General features: G+C 35.4%; 1 protein-coding gene across 9 annotated transcripts in view; it reads right to left on the bottom strand.

Moving 5' to 3' along the window:
* The window catches only part of Mrgn1 (Mahogunin ring finger 1), a 101,503-nt gene that overhangs the window by 5,367 nt on the left and 71,462 nt on the right, over nt 1-24,674 (bottom strand). For 4 of the 9 annotated variants that reach the window (XM_071595234.1, XM_071595256.1, XM_071595225.1 and 1 more), the window contains one exon: nt 19,518-19,630. The exons of 2 other annotated variants lie outside the window; for them this stretch is intronic. In XM_071595234.1, the coding sequence (XP_071451335.1) occupies nt 19,518-19,630 (113 nt within the window). Of the gene's footprint in view, nt 1-13,320; nt 13,339-15,394; nt 15,461-19,517; nt 19,631-24,674 lie in introns of those variants that run through there. 3 more of the 9 variants (XM_071595250.1, XM_071595242.1, XM_071595276.1) reach the window with 3 other exon arrangements.

Raw genomic sequence — 24,674 nt, 5'->3', positions numbered from 1 at the left:
TTTTCTTGCATTCACCGTATGATGATATGGCTCTTTGCTTAACTCAAAAGTTTTGCACAATATTCAGTGGTCCACATTGTTCAAATATACTTGAACATATTAAATATATATTAGCTTTGAAAAACATGGAATCCAACTTAGGTCTAAAACAAATTTTCATGTGTTATTTAATTTATATGTACCTGTTTCCCACCAATTTTAATAGCTGAATTCCTTTAGTGCGAGTTGGGTAGCCTAGTGGGTTGAGGATTGGGCTAGGATACTGGAAGGCCAGGGTGTGATTTGGTTGACGGCTCCTGGCACCCTCAGCTTCAACCAAGCTTTTGAGTACCAGACATTCCATCGAAACCCGTACATAATGTAGCATTGAGAAAGAAACACCCCTATCTTGATGTTTGAGTTTATGTTTCATAAGTGAGTACTACCCTCACGTGTAAAACCCCAGGGCACTTGGTTAACAGGACCAAAGGAGGATACTGGAGCCTTGTGAACCTATACGGCAGGATATCCAGACTGACCAGTTGAGCACCCAAAAGCAGCCAACTGACCATCCGAGACACACCTCACACTATGAGCCTTTTAAACAAAACAACTTAAATGCATGCAATTGGAGCTAGAATCACTGTGGCTGCTGGCATCCAACTTCTCCTCCAACAGATCCTCATCAAAGGATTTAAAGTGTTCTCATTGTGATTACAGGGCCTTGGATGAGTTCGATATTGTTATTTTTGGTCTCTACCTCCCTGTTCCGGGAGTGGGTAATTTGCACTCTGCCTTCCTTGGATGTGGCAGCCATCCGTCAGGCTCTCTCCTATGAATCAAAGCCTGATACCCTATCACACATTACATCCATGGCAAGCGCAGACCCTACCATCACCAGTTGATATGCAGAGATTTAACAGCTCTGTTGCCAGGGTAACAACCATGCAATCAGCCAGAAGTTATTCAGAGTCAACAAAGCAACAGGCAGAAGAACCACTGGTTGGTTTTGTTCTAATAATGGACCCCTTACATCACTGTTCGGGTTGATTACTCTAGTGTACATATTACTTTAATGAAGAGGCTAATACCTATCAATATTACAGTTTATGATAATATAAAAACTGTGTAGAATACAATCTGCCAATTATATAGTTGTCTAGTATAGACAACCTACTCCAGCATTGATTTAACCTGCAAGCTCTACTCGAGTCTGCTTATTATTATATAGGCTGTACATTCCAATGGGCTTACCTAACACCCATCAGAAGGACAATGAAGGCAGGAAGAAGAACTCAATACTTCATTAGACACTGGATTAGTTTTTAATAATTATAGCTTATGCAGGACCACTAAAGAATAAACTTGAGAGAGAAACTAACAGGGCCAAGGAAATGTGCTGGCGACATCTGAACAATGAGATGGAGAATATGGAGAAATTTCAGATACCAGGGAAAATAGAAACTCTATACAAGAAGTTATGAGAAATGTTGGGATGTGGCAAGGGATAAAATACAACTACCATTACAGATAACATGGGGAAGTTATAAATAGAGCCAGAAGGGATCCAGGGAGAGTGAAAAAAATACATGGAAGAGCTTTATGGTGAAGGGCTGACAAGTTTAAAAATAAGAAGGGCACGTGAAATATATCAGGATACTCCAGCAATATTATTTAGGGAGACACATTGCTACAAGAGCTTAAGACAAACAAGGCAGTGGAAATACATAATATGCTAGTGAAATTACAAGAGTTTGGATAAATATGGAAGAAAGGGATTCTTTAACTTATACGCAGTATTTATGAGGATGTAATATGGCCAGAAGATATTCATCAGTCAATTTTGATGCTGAAAGTGAGGCTATAGGATGATCAATTTAATTTCACATGCAGCAAAGATAGTTCTAAGAACCATTAATAGAAGGCTATAAAAGAGTGCGAACTATCTCCTAGGCAAAGGTCAGTTTGGGCTCAGAAAGTGGAGAGAAACACGTGATATATCACTGGAATGATGAGAACATTGGTATAAAAGAATATTAAATATAATCAGGATGTCTTCAAGGTTTACTTGAATCAGATGGTGCTAGCAAGGGTAGCATGGGGAGAATTAGGATGGGCAGTGATTGGTAGAGGAATGCAGCTAAGTTGCATGTTACTGCTGGTTTTTGCTGGCATTCTATTTTTCAGTGTTCATTCTGAGAAAATGTTCATGGTGGCAAGGGAAGGGCTTGAACTGAGAATTGAAGTGGGAGGTGAGATGATTAAGTCAGGTTTGCAGATGATCAAGCAAAAGTGAATCAGACAGTCAAAGGGTTGATGTTATTATGGAGCATTTTACCGGAAAATATGAAGGGCATGGGATGACGATTCACCACAAGCAAACAATAGCAATGAAAGTCTGCAAGAAGAAATTATGCTGAAATGAAGAAAAATGAATGTGCAGCGAAGAAGAGAAAGTTCTCACAGTACTTAGAAGTAAAAAGTCGTTAGGGACTGTCTGAAACCTACCTTTAAATGCATAGAATACCTATAAACAAATACAAGACCAAGAAATAAATGAAAAAGAAACACTTTGTTCCAATCCACCACTTTATTACAGGTACGACTAGTTTCGACGCTACGGCGTCATCCTCTGGTACCCGAGGATGACGCCGTAGCGTCGAAACTAGTCGTACCTGTAATAAAGTGGTGGATTGGAACAAAAAGTGTTTCTTTTTCATTTATTAAAATGAACTTCCACAAAGTTGAGGCTGAAACTATTGAACTAACAAGACCAAGAAGTTCATAACAACCTTTCAAAATTGCTTACTTTATAAATTTCAATTCAAACAACTTGTTAAGCCTCTGCTGTCTTTTCAACAAATGCCAACAACATACCTAATTGATTAAAAATCTTGGATACTGTGGCAGGCACTAACTAATGGAAATTAAGAGTGAGTTAATAACCTAGGTTTATTATTTTCTACTATACTTTTATAACAATCTGTACATTCCTTACAGATGTATTACGTCAAAATGTAATGAACAGTACATTGTAATGAAAATGTAGAGGTAAAGTACAGGCCTAAGTTATTGATTTATTTACCTAATTGGTGAAGTACACTTTCCATTATGACAATTTAATTCTTAGCTAATATGCACTGATTCCTACATTTTGGGCAGAAAAAGTGGGCTATTTAATGTAATCAACTATCAACTCATTGTTTTAACTTTTATCTGTTGCACTTAAGTGATTTGATGATTTTTGAAATGGAAATACATACTGAAGCATCAAAAAATGGGAAGCCTCATTTACCTAAATACTATGATGTATGACACAGGAAAAATGATAAAAGTGATGAATTCACTGCTCGATACTTTTGGAGTGTTATTTAACTAACTGCTTCTTACATGTCTATTAATTAAGGCACACAAAAAATGAATTGATTACCTATACAATAATTAGTGATCATTTAGAATCAAGATCAAAATATAATACAAATTATACAGGGTGGGGCAACATAACTTCCTTTTTTGAAACCGTTTTGCGTTTGAAATAAAGGAAGTTATGTTGCCGCAATCCATAATATAATAATGTACCACACAAGAGTAAATAGTGGGAAAAAAAAATTTTGGTGCATTTGGGTTCATAGAACCATCTTCAGGTACAGGAAGAAGTACCTTGTACCTGAAGATGGTTCTGCGAACCAAAACACATTGTAAATTTCCAATAAACCTGTGGAAAAGTGCAAATTCGTATTTTTTCTCATAATGAAAAACTTCCTCTTTATCTCACCTGAATCTGTTGAAAAATGTTGACCCGAAAAGTAATCTTATATAAGACTTTTTTCTTCGCTGCCCATAAAAAATGGATGGTTTTATTAGGCATAGTTCAATTTACTCTATTATACACTATGAGAAATAGAAAGTTGCTCGATGGATAATAGACAAATATTTCTATTAAGGAAGGATTGGTTACAGCGAGTTCCGAATTTGGCAGGAGGATTTCTGTAATTTTCCTTACAATAAAAATGATGGCAAAATGTCCAACCTTTTTTTTCCTTGTAGTTAATCTTAATTTAATGTTAGGTTTGGACTAAGGATGGTTGGACAACAGGTGAAACATGATTCCGAAAATATATATATATATATATACAGTTTTTCCAGGGTTCGTACACACCTACATGCGCATACTAATATGTGCCTAATTATCCTTAAAGACAGCCCTGAATCTTACTCTAATTAATGTGGTCAATACCCTTCGCTTGCTGATGCATAGGGAATAAATCAACTAATTAGAAGTTTCTAATTGTTAAATAACATACGTACACTTAATTCTGGCTAAAATATAACACATACGAGGCCTGTCAAAAGTGCATCCGACCTTGAATCTTACCACGCAGAGTGGTGATGCTAGAGTGGCACCGCTGCACACAGTGGAACACAGGAGACAGCTTCATGCACATGCTTCAAATGTTCTCCACCTTCAAGGTGACTGAAAGAGTTGATCTTGCTGGGTCTTATGTCAGTACATACCTGACTCCAGCACAGGACCTGCTCGACACTACCAACGCTGATCCCGAGTTTCTGAGCACCGTAATACCAGGGTGAACCAACAAAATCAATTCGTTTGGAGATCTTGAGAGAAATCGCACAGCGGTGAACACGTGTGACAGTGCCTCACTCTGAAGTCAGCCACTGGATGACACGAAAGTGTTGAAAAAAATTCAAGTCCACACATTAAGCTGCCTCCTTCCGCTGTGTGCCGTGGTGCCACCCTAGCATCACTACTGCAGGACAAATACTTTTTTGGAAGGCCTCATATTTAATGAGCAATGTAAATACAAGTTGTCAAAAAGACAATTAGGATTATTTGCAAAGATAAAGTATGCCAAGAGTTGCATAAATCCTTGTACACATGAAAGTTCTTCCAATGACCTGAATATTAATTTGTCACGCCATCACTAATACAAAGAATTTTAACTTTCAATGATTGCATTAAATAGGTACTTGAATGTTTACAAATGATGTTGGCTTATAAATTCCACTTTATATGATGAATGTATCTTTCTATTAGATGTGCTCTACATTATGGCTGAACAACCTAATCAGTGGGTTTATTAAGGTTATCATTGAAAGAAGACGAGAGCTGTTGGCTGTGAAAGCAAAAGTTTGGCAAATTCCTATAGCCTATAATATTTATTGGCTATCAGAGTTTACCTATCAATTCCTACTTCAATACCTATCTTACCTCAATTCCTATCAATTTTTCAATGTTATCTTCATTATAATCAAAATACTATACAGATGGCATCCTCCCTCAATGAACATTACCTATCTCAGATAACTCCTACAAATCAGTGTAACAGTGGCAAATATCCCCTTACTTCCAACTCTTGTAACTCGCTATTCTTATATCCCTGTTCGGGACATGAATTAACTAAGGCAATGTCCAAAATTAATAATAAATACTCTGCAGGTCTTGATGGAATACCAGCCACTATTTTTAAGAAATCTTACGAGGCAATTAAGCATCCATTATTATTTTTAATTAACAAATCTCTAAAGGTAGGGAAATTCCCTGCCACCTTGAAAGTAGCGAAAGTCTTGCCCCTTTACAAGGGCAAAGGACGTAAAGATGATATGAATTCTTATCGGCCCATTTCATTGCTCAACCAATTTGGTAAAATATTTGAATTAATTTTTTACAATCGTTTAATATTATTTCTGGAATCCCATAACTTACTTTCTCCCAACCAACATGGTTTCAGAAAACTCAGGTCTACATCCACAGCTATATATCAAGCAGTTAACAAAATAACTTCTGATCTGGACAATAGATCTGAATCTCTTGCCTTATTTTTCAATTTTTCGAAGGCATTTGATGCTGTCAATCACAACCTCTTACTTCGAAAAATTGAATGCCTGGGAATAAGAGGGACTTCCCTAGACTGGGTTAGATCCTATCTCCTGGACAGAAAACAATGTGTAGCCTTAAGTAAACAAGGAAGAGAGTTCCTTTCTCCAGTAAAAAGTGTACTATGTGGTGTACCCCAGGGATCTGTCCTGAGCCCAATCTTGTTCCTCATGTACGTAAATGATCTACCAACATTACTGAACTCTGTACCAGGCGTGCTGCCTGTTGTCTATGCTGATGACACAAATGTCCTCGTGTCTGCCTCCTCTGTAGACACACTAATATTAACCTCTGCTTTCGTTACCCAGCTGTTACATGAGTGGTGTCTCCTCAATTCCCTCCTCCTCAATGTTAGTAAATCTTCTTTAATTTATTTTGCTAATAAGAATAAATCGGCTGCTTGCATAACCGTAAATATTGATAACGAACCTATTGTACAAAAAAGTAATTCATGTTTTCTAGGCATCTCTATTGACAATCGTCTGTCTTGGGATGACCATATTCTCAAACTTCGTAATAAGTTGAGTTCACTTTGTCATTTTATCAGATTCATTAGGCATACCGTCAATACTGAGGTCTTATTGTCTCTTTATTTTAGTGAATTTTACTCTCATGTTATTTATAGTATTCTTTTATGGGGCCCTTCACCTAATGCAAATATTATATTTAAAATTCAAAAACGGATCATCCGACTTATTTGCTTTGCTACTCATGCAGCATCCTGTCGTCCCCTTTTTAAAAAATTGAAAATTTTACCCATTCCCTGTGTGTATATGTATTGTGCATCTTTGTACGTCAAAAGCAACTTCTCTAGTTATCTTTCCAATGCCAATGTTCACAATTATAACACAAGGCATTCTGCTGACCTCTACCAAAACTTTGTCAGAACCTGTACCGCCACCCATGGACCTAAACATATGGGCCTCATGATTTTTAATAAACTTCCTAAAGAACTGAAAGCACAACATAAGCTGCCTATATTTAAGCTCAACCTTCAGAAATATTTACTCTGTAAAATGTTTTATTCTATTAATGAACTTCTTGTCCCATGAGTTTCTTTGTATTTAAACATGTACTTAGTATTTATCATTTCTTTGTATAACATTGACATGTCCTATATCTGTCCTTGTTTTTTACAATTGTACAAATCTGCTGGGCAAATAAAATTACTTACTTACTTACTTATTGAAGTTCAACTTATTATTAACAAAACAAAAATTATTATTAGTAGGGCTATTTCTTCTCTGACTAGTTAAAATAATATTTCCTAAACTCCACAAATTGTCATCTAATCTACAGCTGAAATTGGGTTGAGAGAAGTTGTATCGATAATATTTCACCATGAGCAATAATCATCAATAAGTTCCCTATTCCATGTAATCCTGTGACATTCTAATTATTGCAAAAAAACTACCCATTTGATTATTCTTTTGATGGAATTAAGACTGACACATTCAAATTGAATGCCTCTTACAGAGGAATCACAACATTTAAAGGTATTTATTTTGACAAACCTAGATATTACTACTATGGTTCCATCTAAGAAGTAATGCAAATTCCTACACATAGGAAATCTTTCATAATACTTAAGCCGAGAGAGAATTATTTTTTTCTATAAACACACAATATGTAGATTAATTTTAAATCAGCCATCTTTAATATTGTAAAAAAAAGCGTGTGACGATGAAGGCTGTTATTGTGGACAATTATGACTCCATAACCTTCAGCATCTCTTCTCCGAATCTAATTCTATTGAATTATCAGCTATTTAAGACTGTGCTTTCGTGAAAAAATTGGCTAATTCGATTAAATTTTAAAAAACCTGCTTTAGACATACCCAAAACTTATCTTTTAATAGGTTCTATTGTTTGAAATTAAACTGTAATAATAATATTGCCTTTATCTAGGGGGCATACATACTACCTTGATCAAAAAGTTCCCGGAATAACCACCGTGTGGCGCTCCCATCGTTCCGATTTGAGTTCTGTGTTTTTTGTTAAATTGGTACATCTGTTGTTGATATTCCCTTTAAATCTTAGTGTCATAACTTGACATTTGCAAAAGTTACGTAGCCAAGAGTACATCTATCTCTGTGTGTGTTGGCGATTTTTTACAATTGCAGAAATGGATTTAAATTTGCAACAACGAACTTGTATTAAATTTTGCGTAAAAAACGGATTTAGTGGCGCACGGACGTTGGAAATGTTGGAAAAGTGTTTCAGCAACGATTCTCTAAAAAAAACGGTCGTTTACCAGTGGCACGAGCGGTTCAGAAGTGGTCGTGAGTCAATCAAAGATGATGAACGCAGTGGCAGACCATCGACATCGAAAGTCGGTGAAAAAATTGATAAAGTAAAAGAAATGTTGGTCAATAACCGCAAATTAACCATCAGAGAAATAGCGGAGGACTTGAACATTGCCTATGGATCCGCCCAAGACATTGTGGTTAATGATTTGGGTTTCCGTCGTGTAGCAGCAAAGTTGGTGCCAAAAGACCTCAATTTCATGCAAAAAAGAGACCGTGTTGACGTCGCAAAAGACATGATTTGCGAGGCTGCATCCGATCCCACATTCATCAAAAGGATCATTACTGGAGACGAGACGTGGGTTTATGAGTACGACACGCAATCCAGACATCAGGCAAGTGAATGGCGTTCACCAAATGAGCCGAGACCAAAAAAACCACGTCGTTTTCAGTCAAAAAAGAAGGCAATGCTGACGGTTTTCATGGATTACAACGGTGTAGTGCATCATGAATTTTTGCCAGAAGGCCAGACAGTAAACAAAGAGTATTATTTGGGCGTTATGAGACGTTTGCGTGAAGCAATTCGCCGAAAGAGACCAGAAATGTGGGCAGAAAACTCGTGGATTTTGCACCATGATAACGCACCGTCGCACAGCGCTATCATTATTCGTAATTTTTTGACGAAAAATGCAACAAATACCATCCAACAGCCACCGAATTCACCTGATTTGGCTCCCTGTGACTTCTTTCTGTTCAATCGAGTTAAAAAACCATTACGGGGAACGCGTTTTAGCAGCCGAGAGGAAGTAATGGAAAAATCGCAGGAAGCACTGATGGACATACCGAAAACCGAATATAAAAAATTGTTTCGAGGATTGGATCAAGCGCTGGCATAAGTGTGTTGCAGTCGATGGGGATTACTTTGAAGGGGACAATATAGATTTAGATGAATAAACTTGTATTTTTAATTTTCTGAATAAATTCCGGGAAATTTTTGATCAAGGTAGTATAGCCATTTCATTAAATACAATACTCGTAAAATGATGATGGATCTTCATCTATTGTGATCCTACATGTTATTTCCATATTTGGTCTCATTCAATGCAATAAACATGCTGTACTTTGGTACATCCCTGCTTAAATACATAAATTTCATCTTCACTCTTCCTCTTCTCAAGTATCTTGAATTAAAACCTTAATCTTTCATATCATCTGTTCTGAATCATTACTCAATTTCTAACTGATCCTTCAGCCCCTCTTACATACCTTGGTTTCTTTCACTTTCCTGCTTCTAACCTTACACTATAAGAAGATTCACATTTTTTCAACTTTTGCACCTATAAAATTATAACTACATCACAAAAATAAATGAAATGGGTTAAACTGAATTACAACGGCCATTTTACACACCACAATTATTACTATCACAAAATTTTTAATCATGTATATTTTATATTTCTCTCCCCATGGACTACAGCCTTGAAACGGCAGAGGGCTTGCATGTCCTTATGACTCCTAGAGCTGCACTGGCAGCAGGAATGATAACTTTTCCCAGTAGTTCCACCCATGCAACATTAATTAAAGGGTAGAAACGACATGAATGGTAATCCAGGCAGTGCCTGTTCCCAAATGAGAAGGTTGCTGAAGGATCTGATCCCAGCAGGACAACAATTAGAAGTGATGACGTAATATGGGGAAGGCAATGGGATATAACCTAATTATTCTTCTCATGGAATTATGATGGCAGAATATATGAAAATGAGTCCTTGCAACTGTGATACTCGGCCCACTGAAGAGGGTGTGGAGCCTGGGAGTGGGGGGAAAGAGCTTCATGGTGATTATAACATTGAATCCTTGCAAAATCGAATAAATGGCAGCAGAAAAGAAGACACGAGAGATAAGCAAAACTGTTGGAATAAATACTTTGTAAATTAAGAAGAGGAAAGTTGCAAAATATCATGCAGGAGATGGAGAGAGAAAATACAGATGTGTGAGGGCTATGAGAGGTGAGAGATAAAGATGAAGTGGATTATTGGAATGGCAGTTATCAAGCAACATATGATGAAGGGGGGAGAAATGGTGTGGGATAGTAATAGTACTAAACAATAAGGTAGGAAGAAGGATAGTACATATAGAGCAGAAAGAAGAAACAGAGTGTATATATAAGATTAACTACATGAAATAAGAAAGGAGGAGCACTAGACAGTGATGGAGATTGGAATGCTGGGGTGGTGAAAGGGAGAAATGGGGAGTAGGGTTAAGGAATATGATAAGACTATGGAGAGAAAACAACAGAGAACTTTGTAGAAGAAATGGCTTATTCGCAACTAACACCTATTTTAAGCAGCACAGTAGAGGTGGCAAACATGACCAATGCATCAGGATTCTGAGAGATATCAGTTAGATTATATTAGGGCTAGACATAACTTTTGAGACAGCATAACCAATATATCAGTTAAATTATATTATGGCTAGACATAGCTTTTGAGACAGTATCACGGATTTTCAGTTTTCCGAAGAGCAGAAACCCACTTAGATCTTAATATAGTGCTTGCTAAATGTAACATTAGAGTCAAGAGGACAAAAAAGGGAAGGATAAGAACATGGACACTTGGACAGAGACAAAAGGAAAGGAATAACGGATGGGAGTTGATCAATTGTTTAGCAAGAAGTTAAGGATGGATAGAGTAAAAAAAGAAGGGAATATCTTAAAAAAGGGGTAATAAAAGTTACAAAGTAAACAATCAGAATGATAAATAGATAAATGATGATGGAATGCCATGGATTCCAGAAAAGATGGTTAAAAACATAAGTGAAAGCATGACAAGGAAAAAACTTAATATAGAATTAAAAATGAGAAAGTACAAAGAATTCAATATTAAGTTATGGTGGATCACTAATGAGGCCAAAGGAACATGGTGGGAAGAGCAGAGAGAGGAAATGGAGAGTTTATGAGTGCACAGCTCAGGAAGATTGAAGTGTCCGCTAATAAGAAAGGAAAATCTGCACATGCATTAGGATGTACGAAAGGAAAATATTAATGGATGCAAAAGAAATGGAGGAGAGACGGAAAGAGTACATACAAGAACTCAATGGAAAAGGTATTAGACCAAGTTTAGACATATAAAGAGAATATGCTGTTTGTGAGTATAGCATATGCAGATACATACCTGATTATAATATAAAAAGGTAAATGCACTTCAGGCATGTAAATGAGGTCATTTATTGAAAGGCATATAGCAGGATGTATTTGCCTGCTACACAGATTTGAAGAAGGCATTTGACGAAGTAAATTGGATGCAATCAATTAGTGTAGTGTACAGAAGGTAGGCATAGATTGGAGGGATAAGTTATTATTAGGAACCTGTACATGTAAGTGTATCCCATACGGCACAAGTACAGCTAATGGAGAAAGAATAAGATGGACAGTGGTCAGCAGAGCTGCCATACAGGGCTGCCCATTATAACGTGTGCATTATATTTTTGCAGCAGCTTACGATTTTTTATTGATGTTCATTTTATTGTTTCAAGGTAGACTGATGCTAGGGCTTTGTACCCTACCTAACACTATTTGCGCATGTATTTGAATAATAGGATTGGGAATTCATTAATCAGTTAAATTAGCAGATGCTCCAGCTTTAGTTAGCCGGTCAACCAAGTGTTGTGATCTGATATCATGTCCCATGGCCAGAGAAAGGTAGTTGTTTCTTCCACTGATGCATCACTTTCTGATGTACTCACCTAATATATAAAAGCCGACCCCGGTGGCGGCGGGGTAACGTCCTCGTCTGCCATTCCAAGGGTCGCGGGTTCGATTCCCGCCTGGGTGAGTTTCCCTCTATCTAGGGCTTGGGTGTTTGTAAATGTGACATTATTATCGTTGTTAATAGTTCGATGTAAAGGCCAAAATGTGCTGTTTTCGGACTTATACTGAATAAATAAAATAAATAAATAAATAAAAAAGGTGTGGACCAGGAAAACTGTTAACTGCGCTTAGTGGTTTCGTATTATTGGCAATAATTGGTCAAACAGGTGAATTCACTCTAGGGAGAGAAGAGTTTTCCTCGTATGATGAGAGGCTGGATAACGTTAATATTATAAATGAAGTTAAAGAGGAATAGAAATTATTTACCTTTGCTTATGTAGGTGGAGTTCGAAACATATGGTATTTTGGTGTTTTAAAAAGTCTGTTACATCCAGAGAAACCAGTGAATTAGAGTTTCTCACAGTTTCTGCACGAAAGTATGCATCTATATTCTTGTCGATTGGAAGATTCAAAAGAGAAGAAAATGAAATTCTATCAGTCCTGAGAAAACTCACTATGAACGAAAAAACTCGTTGTGATGTTGATGTGGGCATAAGAAAGTTTAATACATAAATAAGCCTAATGCTCAGCACCTATTCTCCAGTTAGGTGGTAATAAATCGGTATTTAACCAATTTATAGGTCAAAGTCACATGACAAGTAAAAATTTATATGGTCTACATTCTTGTAAAAATCATGAAAGAGTAAAATATGGAATTGCAAAAGAAGAATCTAGTGGCAAAAAAGGGATCATCCAAGAGTGAAACAAGCACTCAAAAGGGGAGGTTGAAAATTATGAAGGGACCATTTATTGGGATTTGCACTGGAATTTCCATCACTGCATCACTATCCCTCAACACTCTGTTGTGGAAACATCAGATTCCTAGATGAGATGATGAGATGCAAGAGAGCATCATTCCTGTGATATGGCTGTACTTTTATCCAGATAATACGGCCAATGTGATTCACTATGGAGTATTACTGAGGTCCATTTGCTCCAAAATTGGAATTCATCCATTCAGCTTTCATTTCTCAATCTCTCTTTGAATTGGTAGTCACAAGCAGTAAGCTATCCCCCACGAATGTGTAGTTGCTAGGAAGTAAAGTTGCCAGATACAAAAGTGTAATTGTCTAATCATTACCCTGACCATTCTTTTAATAGGAGAGCATACATAATTAATAGCTTGAGTTTGAAGTTGGGGAAAATATGAAAGACATGAAAGTATGAAGGCATACAAATAAGGATTTTGAAATTGGATTTTGGAAAGTTCTGCGCTAATACAAGCTTATTTAGCATATTTAACAACCTAATGTTATCGTTTCCCATGTCTCAGTTTGCTGATGTTGCATCCATGGAATCTCAAGGTAGATAGCCAGGTGGTGATTAGTCGAAGTTTTACAGTGGGAAGGGTCACTTCTCAATTACATAAAAAGATCGAGAGAAAAGCATGAGGATATATCTCATCGTTAACCAATTGTTATTCGTATAATAATAATTTGTTCAAATCATGACAAACATCATCTTCAAAGAAAAATCAAGAAGATACCATAATCACCATTCTCTTTCATGACTCATAAATATTTTTGGGGCATACCCCCACATCTCATATCATCCCTCACATCTTATAACCAGCAGCTGTGCCTCACTTAACTGATTGTCACTTCTACCATACATACTTCTAAAATGACACTGATATAAGGCATTAATAATATCTATAGGAACAACTACACCACAGGGTGTCCCATACAGATGTAACTTCAACAACTGGATAGAATGAATGTCCAGGGTAACCATTAAATGTTTCCTGAAACTCTAGTCATTCATTCGTCCTCAATATTCTCCGTGAATTCAAATATTTGACCTGTAAAAGGCGAAATTCCACATAAATATCAGGACTAGTTTTCACATAACCCCACCACAGCCCTTCCATCCTTTTTCTTAATATTTTCTCTCTTAAAATACCTATTTATTTGTCCATGTTCCCTGAAAATAGTGAATGCATTGTGCATACCAATGGCTAAAATAATTCACTGAGACCTATTTTCCTCTCGTGTTTTTCTAAATCAGTGTAATTTATAAAATACTTAGTCTTCAAAAATAATAAAATGGCAAAGTTCTTTCCTTTTGATTAGGTTGTGCACCATGTCCCTCCTGAACCAAAAATATCTCCAGGAACTGGATGATTTTTGCCAAGAAAGACTTTTGCCAAGAAACTATTGGCCAATTGGCACTCAGTTTGGAGAGAATTTACCGCCACTCACTGAAGTTTTTGGTAAAAGCCATGTTTCATTGTGACCTCTAGGCTAAACCATATCTTAAGGAGCTGAGAATGGAACATTATGGGTACTGCATCAAAATAAAAACAGACAATATCCAATTGTTCCCGGCTCAACTTTGTGGAAATTCATGTTTATTAAATGAAGAATACAATGTATCTTTCCACTGTCCTTTATTTACGTACAACTAGTTTCAACACTCAAGTGTTATCATCAGGTGATGATGCTTGAGTGTTGAAACTAGTTGTACGTAAATAAAGGACATTTGAAAGATACATTGTATTCTTCATTTAATAAACAGACTACATCGACTCAATTGAAGACAATTATCCACAGAGTCACGAGAGTCACAAGGAATCTTACAAAAAAATTGCTGATTTCTCTGCAGATAAAGAATGAAAATTCACTCCCATAGATTGAAAATTTACCTCACAAAATTTTTAAGTGCAGATGAACAAATTATTACGTGTGCAAACAGTGAAAGCAATAATACATGACCCTCAAAGTGCAACAGAAAGGATGCATCTTATCACAAAAGCAAATAAATTAAGTCATTAATCAATAAGAATATAAAAACAAATGTATACTAAATGTTTCAGTAAACAGGCCTCAGGTGATAAAAGGGAATTTCAAAAATGGCAATCTAAAGCAAATAAAAGGCCAGTGGTCAGGGAAATGTTCTGTTCGGAAGATTAGAACTAGACCTTCAAAATATACTTCCTCTTGACTTATGATAATGAGTTATGACACAACTAAATATGATAGGAATATGTATTGAGAATTGGTGTGTCCCATGATAACCATCCACAAATTGTGAAAATTCGGCAAAATTGAAACAAAGCTGGTTGTGTGTGTGTTGTGTGCATTTAAATAATTGTGTCCTTTCAATTGAAATACTGGATAGTATTCATTCTCAGTCTATCGCTAGAATACCAGTGGATTATATTGCAATAGAATAACAGTGTCTCTGCTCCCAACTACACAAATCCAATTGCTAAGTGCTGACTTTCTAATAGGAAAAGTGGAGGAGTGAGGAACTGAGGATGGATTTCCTGCCAATGGCAAGCTGACCACTGCACCTCTCCGTGCCATTCAGCCACAACTTTTTCATCGTCAAATAATGCTCATGCATCACAAAACCCATTAACATTATCATCACCAACTTTCTCCGCACCAAGGAAAAAACTCACACGGATTACCTTTGGTGTCTAACTGGGTGAGAACAAAATTGCTATGGATGATGATTGGTCCTCGGTGAACTAAATGAGGAAAAAATAAGCACAAAAGTATCTGTTAAGGCCTCACAGACAATACAAATTACACACCTAAGAAATGAGCAAGGACATAATGCATCAGTTATCCTTCAAATTTTTGTAACTAAAAAGGGAATCTAAAAATGCATGGCCAATAATCCCAAATTTGAGAGCAAGAGGATTACTGTTGAGTCAGTTTTTCACAATTTTTTTACCTAGCATTTTTATTTTATCATAGTTATGAGAGAACGGACAGTTAAAAAGCAGTACCATAGTTAGGATGCTCACACACTGAACAGATTGAAATCAAACATGCACAATGAAAGCAGCAAAAATTGGCATGCATTGATATGACAAGTGCCAAAGACCTAAAGCACCATCAACATTAATGCTCTCACAAGAAGTTACTCGACTGGCAAGTTACTCCTCAGAATAGGTTCAAAATTGGTATTCACCATTAGAAACTATATTCTACTTAATTCAGTCATCATACTAATTAATTATGGTGCTTGACAGGAAGATAACTGGTCACTGAAAAATATCAAAACCCATTTTTATCTATTTTTTGTGGAACACAAACCAAAATTTTTTTCAGTGAGTAGTGATAGCAGCATCTCCAGGTGTTCAGTCTATGGAAGATCAATACAAAAATAGGAATCACAAACACTTTCACTTCCTGCAGATTGTAAACGAATACTTAATCTAGCATAAAATAATGATTACAAAGAGCAAAAACAGCATTTCAATCCTTTCACATCTTAGACAAATTTGTGCTCTTAGAAGATAAAATATCTTGTCACAGAAAAGCATGCACCATATTTTGTTAATGTTTAGAAATGTAGAATATTTCAGGAAAATAGTATTTTTTTAGGTTTTCATACTAACTCAAACGAAGAATAGAAATAATTCAGGCATGTGCTTCATGGGCATTAGATTTAATGTGAATAACAGACTCGCACAACGAGGGGCCATAGTCATGCTGGTCCATTTTCACCAATGAAAACAAGAGAGATGACAGTAATTAACAGGTATGTCTTATGACTGGAGTAAATTAGGTCCATAATTTAACTCAGTAATAACAGGATAAATACATTTAGGAGTTTAAAACAATTAAGGTAAATAGTTTTGAGGGCAGTAAAATCAACATTATGAATATGAGTCAAGAAAATCTCACAAGACTTCTCCATGCAATTCTTGGAAACGTGATGCCACCAATGTCAAAGGCCGATTAAATAAATTCTGTGCACAGCAGAACTATCTGGCACCTGCCATTTTAATTCCTGCTATAAATAAGTTTTCATCATACACAGTTTTGAATACTGCACATTGAAAAAATATGTAGTATGAAAAATAAGCCTTTTTATAGCATTTTATGAATGCATACTTATAAGTTGACAACATTAACCTATGCAAACATTACTATCCAAAATTCAAGCAAATACATTAACAATAGATAGCTATTACAAACTAAATATTTATTAATACATATACATTGTCATATGCTGTCATGTACTTGTCTTTTCTGCAATCATACGACTTGGTTTACGGTAGGTGTGAGTTTTTACTATGCACTACTGTTCATACTAAACAATCACTTATGACAAACTGCTTAATCTTTATTGCAGAAATGTTTCCTCTCGACATGATTCTCGTACTCATTTATCCAACTCAAGTGTTTAACATAGTTTCTACTGGGCAAATAAACTTCTTAATATTTCAAACAATGGATATCCTCTTTGGCCATGTTCCTCAGTGACAATGAGTGGTATTCATATTCCACCAAGTATTCCCTTCCTTGTAGTTGTAGTTGAAAATGTATCACGCATTGCAAATACAGCAAGGCACCTCATAATTAGGTTTGAATGAAATTCTATAATACACAGGCATTAAGTTAATTCATTCAGTAATAGTTAATTGCTTGCTTTCCAGAAAGGCTGGTTCCACCAAATACAGGGTCAATTACATGGAAATTGCTGTGCTGCATGTCGAAACAAAAACTTTCCAAGATGAATATGATTCTGCCATATTAAGGCTCTGTTATGGACAATTTTTACAGCAACTGAAAGCAGGGTAAAGCCATGAAATTTGTGAATTATAAATTATGACTACCATGGAATTTAATCTTTCACTTCCTGAGTTCAACCAGTTTCCTCCACTACTACATTTGCAAAATACTTCAAGTTGAGAATGAAGGTTACTTAGAATGGATAAGCCAAATGGATAATTGTGTCCGTTGCCAAATCAAGAGCTCCTAACTGCTCCAAAAAGGGAAAAAATCCATGCATAAAACAGAATAAAATATATTTTTCCATCAACGTGATAGTTTTAACTGCTTCTTTTTAGAAAAACATGTTTTGTTCTCTCATCAACTACTGGTTAGCAGTTAATGGGACAATTAAAAAAAAAAATTTCTTTATTAAAAAAAAGTCATTTCTCCGCAGGAGACAAACTGGCAAAATTTTTTCCCTTCCTTTGAGATCTTCTAGTCTTCCCCTCAATTCTTTCACCATACACCTTCCATATCTTCACCCACTAGCCAACAATTCTCACCTCAAACTTATGACCAACTTTAATGAAAACTTAGTATCTTTAAATAAGGTAGTTCACTATGATTGTGTGGTGTGTACACAGATGTATACTCTGAACTCTTTATTCAGGTCCCCGGCCACAAAGCGGGCTTTAGAGAGAGTGTAAGAAATTTCAGCGTCCGAAGCATGCATCTTCAATCCAAGATGACTTTCTTAGGAATTCCATAGTGTACAAATTTGATCACCTGTTCAGCAACCCACAGATATTTACGGTTGATTTTGGTTAGAAATTCTTTGGCAACAAGTTTGACAATGCAACAACTCCTAGGAGTAAAAATCATTTGCCTTGACTGGGATTTGAACCCGGATGTCTGGCTACAGCCAGTAAAGCTATTGGGGCATCCTCTTTCACTCCGAAGCCATCGAGGGATCCAGGTTCAAATCCCAGTCAAGGCAAATGATTGTTACACTCCAAAATTGTTGCAATGTAATGCATATTAGCAGATGACTCCATCAAAAGTTACTGTTGCAGCATCTCCCACAGTGTCTTGGAAGTTTGACATTATTAATTTACATACATAAGCCATGGCACTTTCTTGTTGTGTTTCCTGGATAATTGCCAAATATCAAGAACTCACATGATAAATTTTATTATATATTTCCTTGATTATAACTATATTTTTCAGAAAACTACTCTTTCCTGGCATCACATTTCCAAGATTTCACTAATCTCACAGTTTTCATTTTTAGCTTGTTTTATAGAACCGATACTAGCCCAGTTTTCCACAAATACATATATATAAAAAAAATTAATTCAAAGAAGAGAATATACTGACAATTTTAGGAGATTACATTGCATTACATTGCAGCAAAATTTTGACATATCAAGCAGTCCTTATCAACCATAAAAAGATGACCATGTGATGATACACTTAAATCACATTGGAACAATTCATCTGAAGTGCTCATGAATATTATGTTAAGTGATTGCAATTAAACAAATGTCAGCATTTCTCAAAGTGAGCAACAAAAACATTTGGCATTCACATAGCACCCAAAAAGACACTTTATTCAATCCCACAATAAACCTAAATATAATTCACTGCACATTATAAATTTCTTTGATGTTGACATGATCAAAGTTATTTCCACAATGGTTAAGCCACTTAGAATTTCCTAAAAGCAAGACAACACAGCAGGAAAATGGCAAACATGAAATCTGGGCTTCATTTACATGGCCTGATTAATGCTTAAAGTTACTAAATCAAGCACTCAAGAAAGTATCGACACTACTTCTAGAATTATGGAATTCACTTATATTTTGTTCAAATGGCTTATTGCACAAATGGGCAAAACAAATGTTATGCCCCATTTCTTTAATGAATAAAAATACCATAGCAACAGAAAGTTTTTTGTTAAATCACCACTCGACTAAATTGGATTTGGTACTGTTATTAACTTGTCCAATCTCTCACGTTGTGACAATGAAATCTCCGATTTAAGTGAGCATAAATCTCAATTTTGAGGCAACTCACCGACAAGTCACTGTCATCACCCATATGCCCGTAGGTGATGGGCACAGATCCACGTGGATCTCCATTCTCCGCCAATATCCACTTCCATGCCTGCAACCCACGCAACCTCCTCTCTGCAGAGCACACAGTTCAAGCCAAAATTGTGCACCCAATGTGTACGTACATAGCTATTATGTATGTAGAGAACCCTGCCAATGAGCATTCCCATGACTCGGCAAATGCAGAGTGAGCTACGACTCATTATGAGGACCATTTTGTGTTGGTTACCTGAGATAGCAACCCACACAACTATACCAAAAGAAATGATAGCATTTGAGCAAAAGGCTTCATGTCCCACACCAGTTTTTATCAGCAAAAAATTAAAGTTAACACATTAAATAACATCATCTTTCACCAATTTTGTTCATAATTTTCAATAAACCATTCCATTGAGTACCATCCATATTGTTAAGGGAGAGTCTATCAAACCAATTACCTTATTTACACAAGAAATCTTAAACAATACATGAGTCCTTAAGAATGATGAATCTAGGGTTTGAAAAATTCTTGTCACCTTACATGAGGGTATTATAAACAATTATAATCACTACTGGGTCGGTTTTACCGTGAAAACGGAGTTTACATTAATATCCACAGATGTACATATTAGAATCAGTTAGGCTTTTTGGTTACTTGAGAGCTCTTAAGTGAAATGCAAAACATATTATCATTATAAATTCATGAGGAATATATTCTGAACTTAAAAATTTTAGAATAATTTTTAACAATTATGACAAAACTGAACCATCTATATGCAAACAGTTTTTCTTGGTAGGGAGAAAAGATAATAAATAACATCATAAGATTTTTCATGAACCCAATCTCTTTCAAAATATTCAAGCCCCTGGAGAGTGAGGAAATCCAAAAGATGCTCAGAGGAGGGAGCTGACAGAACCAGTCAGAGAGGGGTGCCTCCTTTATCAATACACACTCTCTTCCTTCGCCTTCAATACTCACGCACTTGTCAGAATGTACCGAGTGGCTAAGTTTTTCAAGACTGAAGTTTTCTTTTTCTTTTCTTGAATTATGTACCCTTGATTATTATTAGTCATAACTAAAAGAGTATATTTAATTATTACTCATACATTTTTGTATCTATAAGGATTAATAATTATAGACAGCTAGTAAAGGTGGGTGAGGGCTTTTCTTTAGTATTGCGGTGGCGATATTAGTGCTTAGCTCCCGTTTCATGGGATCTCCCCTCAGACTAGGGGAAATTATCCATAGCAAGTAAAGTAACAACTAAGTCTTTCCCTACACTCAATGGCAAAGATATTTTGGAAAGGATAAAAATATTTATTAAGAGTTTACTTGGCTTTATTGACTTCACTTTGTAAATTAAGTATGTGATTTATGTCAGCAGGAGTTCATTTGAACGGCCTAATTTCTACCAAACTCATAATAACATCAACATGAAGCAGCTATATTTTCACTAACAAAGTGCATTAACAGAGCATTATCATAAAAATAAGTTGGACTGAGAAGTAAGGCTGAAGTAGAATAAAACATGAAAAATGCATCGGAGAATCATAAATGCTAATTATTTGTAATTATTTTTATCATTTCTTTTCCTTTAAGTAGTACTTTGGAAAGTACCTGCAACAAGTAAAGATATTTATAGCTTTAGCTAGATACTTTTATTAGCTCCATCAAATTAACAAAAACCTTTTGAGTAATGCATCAACTAATAAGGATATTTTGGAATGAACATCTAATGTAAAAATTCTATCACTCACCTTAGAAATCCCATAAACAGTTGTCACAGAATAAGAAAACTTTAACTAAGGACTTTAGAGAATGCAATGAACAAATATCTTTCTAATTTATGAGTTAAGGTAATTGTTTTTTACAACCAGAAGGATGAATTAAAGTTCATAAAAGGCCCTACATTGATTGCTCTTAGATTCTGCACATTAAGAATCAAAACCAAACAAAAAATCAAAAAATGAATATTCCATAAATATGGACATTTAGCCAATCAAAAAATGCATTGTATTAGAAAGAAAGGTGGATGGAGGAAAAGTACCATGTGAAAAATCCCCAAGAGTGTACAGAAAACAGAATTTAAGTTCAATTGGTTGCCCACAAATTAAGGTGTTTCTATGTGACCTTCACCCAATGAATTGCACTGACAGTAATTTGAAGTTTAAGATAGAGAGATAGAGGTCTTCATTTGGGCAAATTTGAGGCCAAATGATCCCTTCTTCCAGAGAAGAGTAAAAAGACTGGAAAGGAAATTAAAGTTTTAATGGTGCCTGAAAGTCAAATTGGCCACACTTTCATTTTGCTACCCGAGGAGATTTTAAAATAATTTACCTATATAGGATGATGGAGTCACCGGGACTAAGCTATCACCAAAGATTTATCCATTAATCTCAGCTATTTCAGTTTTCCATCTAAAATAAACCACCTAAATACTGTTCCCAGCAGTAATAATGCTGAGTCAACTCCCCAGCAAATATGTAGTACTTAAGTTTTAGAAACTTATATTAATGGATGCTCATGTTTAATACTTAAAATACATGCAAGATTGTTGGTATGCACAGCAGACTTTTAAACCCTGAAGGAAAAGTGAGCAGTACCATTTTCATTTACTATTTTAACTTCCTATCTCACTAAGGTACATCTTGAAAGAGGATTTTATTTATATTGAATTTAATCTTGTCATACTTGGGTGTCCTGATGGGTTTGCATCAACCCTCAAATTTTGTGTTTCACTCAGTTGAAGACCCTTCCAACAACTCTAATAAATTTCACATTGCACTAGTTATCATCCACCGCTTCTACTTTCATGTGAAGTTTAAGGTCCAACCAATTGCAAAGGAAGAGGAGTTAAAACTATACGGTTCCTCGCTCTACCCTCTTCTCCCTTTCATTGCCTGCCTCTAAAATTCAGGTAACACTATAATTACAATGCATTCATCATTACAGACATTACACTTGCACACCACCTTAATATTACTTTAGTATATGTCTTAAATAATACTACGGTACTTCGAAATCTATTAAATAACGTTAACATTTATGCACTTAAGCCCCAAGTATAAAGCTGTAACTCTACCAAGGAAGAAAAAGTTTAGAAAATATGCAACATCAATTTTCTTCAGCAGAGGCTGTGCCTTGATTATTTCATGGGCTTTAGAATCCCAAAATATATTAATACCTAAGAGTTTCATCCTCTGGAAATGCACTTTTTCCACCATAAAATGATGATTCTTTTTGGAAAAAACTATCAATATTTTACAATTAGGGCCCACTAATCATGCTAATCAAATATGTTTCTATTGATAAATGAGTTGAAAGTCTCATGGCTGATGAATCATACATTGAAACTTCCCTCCCAACCTTTATCAAATTGATTTTCAAGATACTACTTTTTCTCTGTATCTAAAATTTACATGCATCATGTTATCATGTCGTGTGAACATTTTCATCTACCCTATGCTAGAAAGGAATCACAGCTCTTGGATTAGTGTTTCCAGAGCAATCTTCCATACATTCCAACAAGCAAAACATTTTCAAATATTCATTTACAATATCATTGTAGTTGAAAAAATCTGTAAATCTGTAAAGTTTTATCTTTCAATGATTAAGTCGTAATTTAAGGTAGGCGAATATCTAAAAAAAAATAATAATAAGCAATGGGTAATTGGTGACATTTAGCTAGGTAGGCACTTCTGATTTTTGTTAAATGGCATATTTTAGTATTAGAAAATATACGTATGTTGGCTTATATTAATCATGAATTATGTATGTGATGAATAAATGAACATATTGTATTTGCAGTTTAACACTAATAATGGCAATATCTTTCAGGTGAACAGGTATTAAATGACAGGAACTTTCAGCAATCTCAGGCTAGATTGAACAAAATGTTGTAGATTCTTCAAAATTAAAATTAATTAGATAGGTATGACCATGTTTTGTCAAATGTCAACATGATCAATTGACAATTTACTGGATGCCAATTATTCAACAAAATCAGGTCATAAATGAATATTTTTTCCCTCCTACAAAGTGTTGTGTTTTGCCATTTCTGGAGCAAAATCAAATGTTTAGCAAAATTACTACAAACCTCCTACAATTGTGTAAATCATAGCTTTACTTTAACAGTTTGAACTCTCTCCTGGCAAGTAAAATACAGCCTGATGTCGAATGGCAAAACTTTCATAATAAAAGTAGTATTGTAAATTCACATTTTTGGGAATCATTATTTTAGAATAAAAAATTAAAATGACTTAAGTACAGGCAAGTGGCTAAACTATCTAACAAACTATTAGAGAGCATCATCCGAGAACCAAAGTGTAAGAAAAAGTATCCACATTCAAATATTAAGGTCAGTGCAATTTTTTTAATCATTAAGATAGATTGATTAAAGTATACAGCAACAAGACATTAATTATCAGGGTGAATTATACTAATGCCACTTCTCACAACAAAGCTTTTCCAGTTCCTAGGGTAAATTCATCTCAATTTATGCTAATAACCAGAATTCTATTCCCTAACTTTTGAATAATTCTCCAAATTAAGAGTAGTTGAATTATGCAGTATATGATTTGCATGAAGCTCTTCCAGAAGCAGCAAAGAAAAACACATTAAATGCAGGTAAACTTTTATTATTATTAGAAAGTCCACTGTTAATGTAGGTTTTGGATGGACAGTGACCGTTCACTGCAACATTTCTTAGCTTCACCTTACAAGACAAAACCTGACACTAGATTAAACTGGTCTTCAATTAAAAGTTATATGCAAGATTTTAAAAGGTCTACTCTGTTAAAAAAATAAAAAGTCTACTAACGCTTTTATTGCAAAGTTATCAATCCATTGAAATAATTTCGGATTATTTTTTTCCCAAAGCATATATCTTACCTAAGCTGTGAAGTAATTATGCCCAAACTTTTCAGTATACATAGGAAAGAAGATGCTAATCAACAATGGTAGTGACAGAGTGATATTTAAGATTTCACATGATTAAAAAAATGAAGAGGAAGTACTACTTCTAACCAAGAAGATGCCTGAGGAAAGGTGAGTTCACAGAAAGATTTAATCATTTTAAGCTACATGGCTTAAGTAATGTGATATCAAGGTGAATTTTCCCAATTATACTTATTGTCCTTC

The sequence above is a fragment of the Hetaerina americana genome, unplaced genomic scaffold, assembly GCF_022747635.1.
Source record: "Hetaerina americana unplaced genomic scaffold, ioHetAmer1.1.p SCAF_1, whole genome shotgun sequence".
NCBI classification, from domain to species: domain Eukaryota; kingdom Metazoa; phylum Arthropoda; class Insecta; order Odonata; family Calopterygidae; genus Hetaerina; species Hetaerina americana.
The sequence above is the reverse complement of the archived record's forward strand: the minus strand, read 5'-3'. Positions and strand labels throughout refer to the sequence as shown.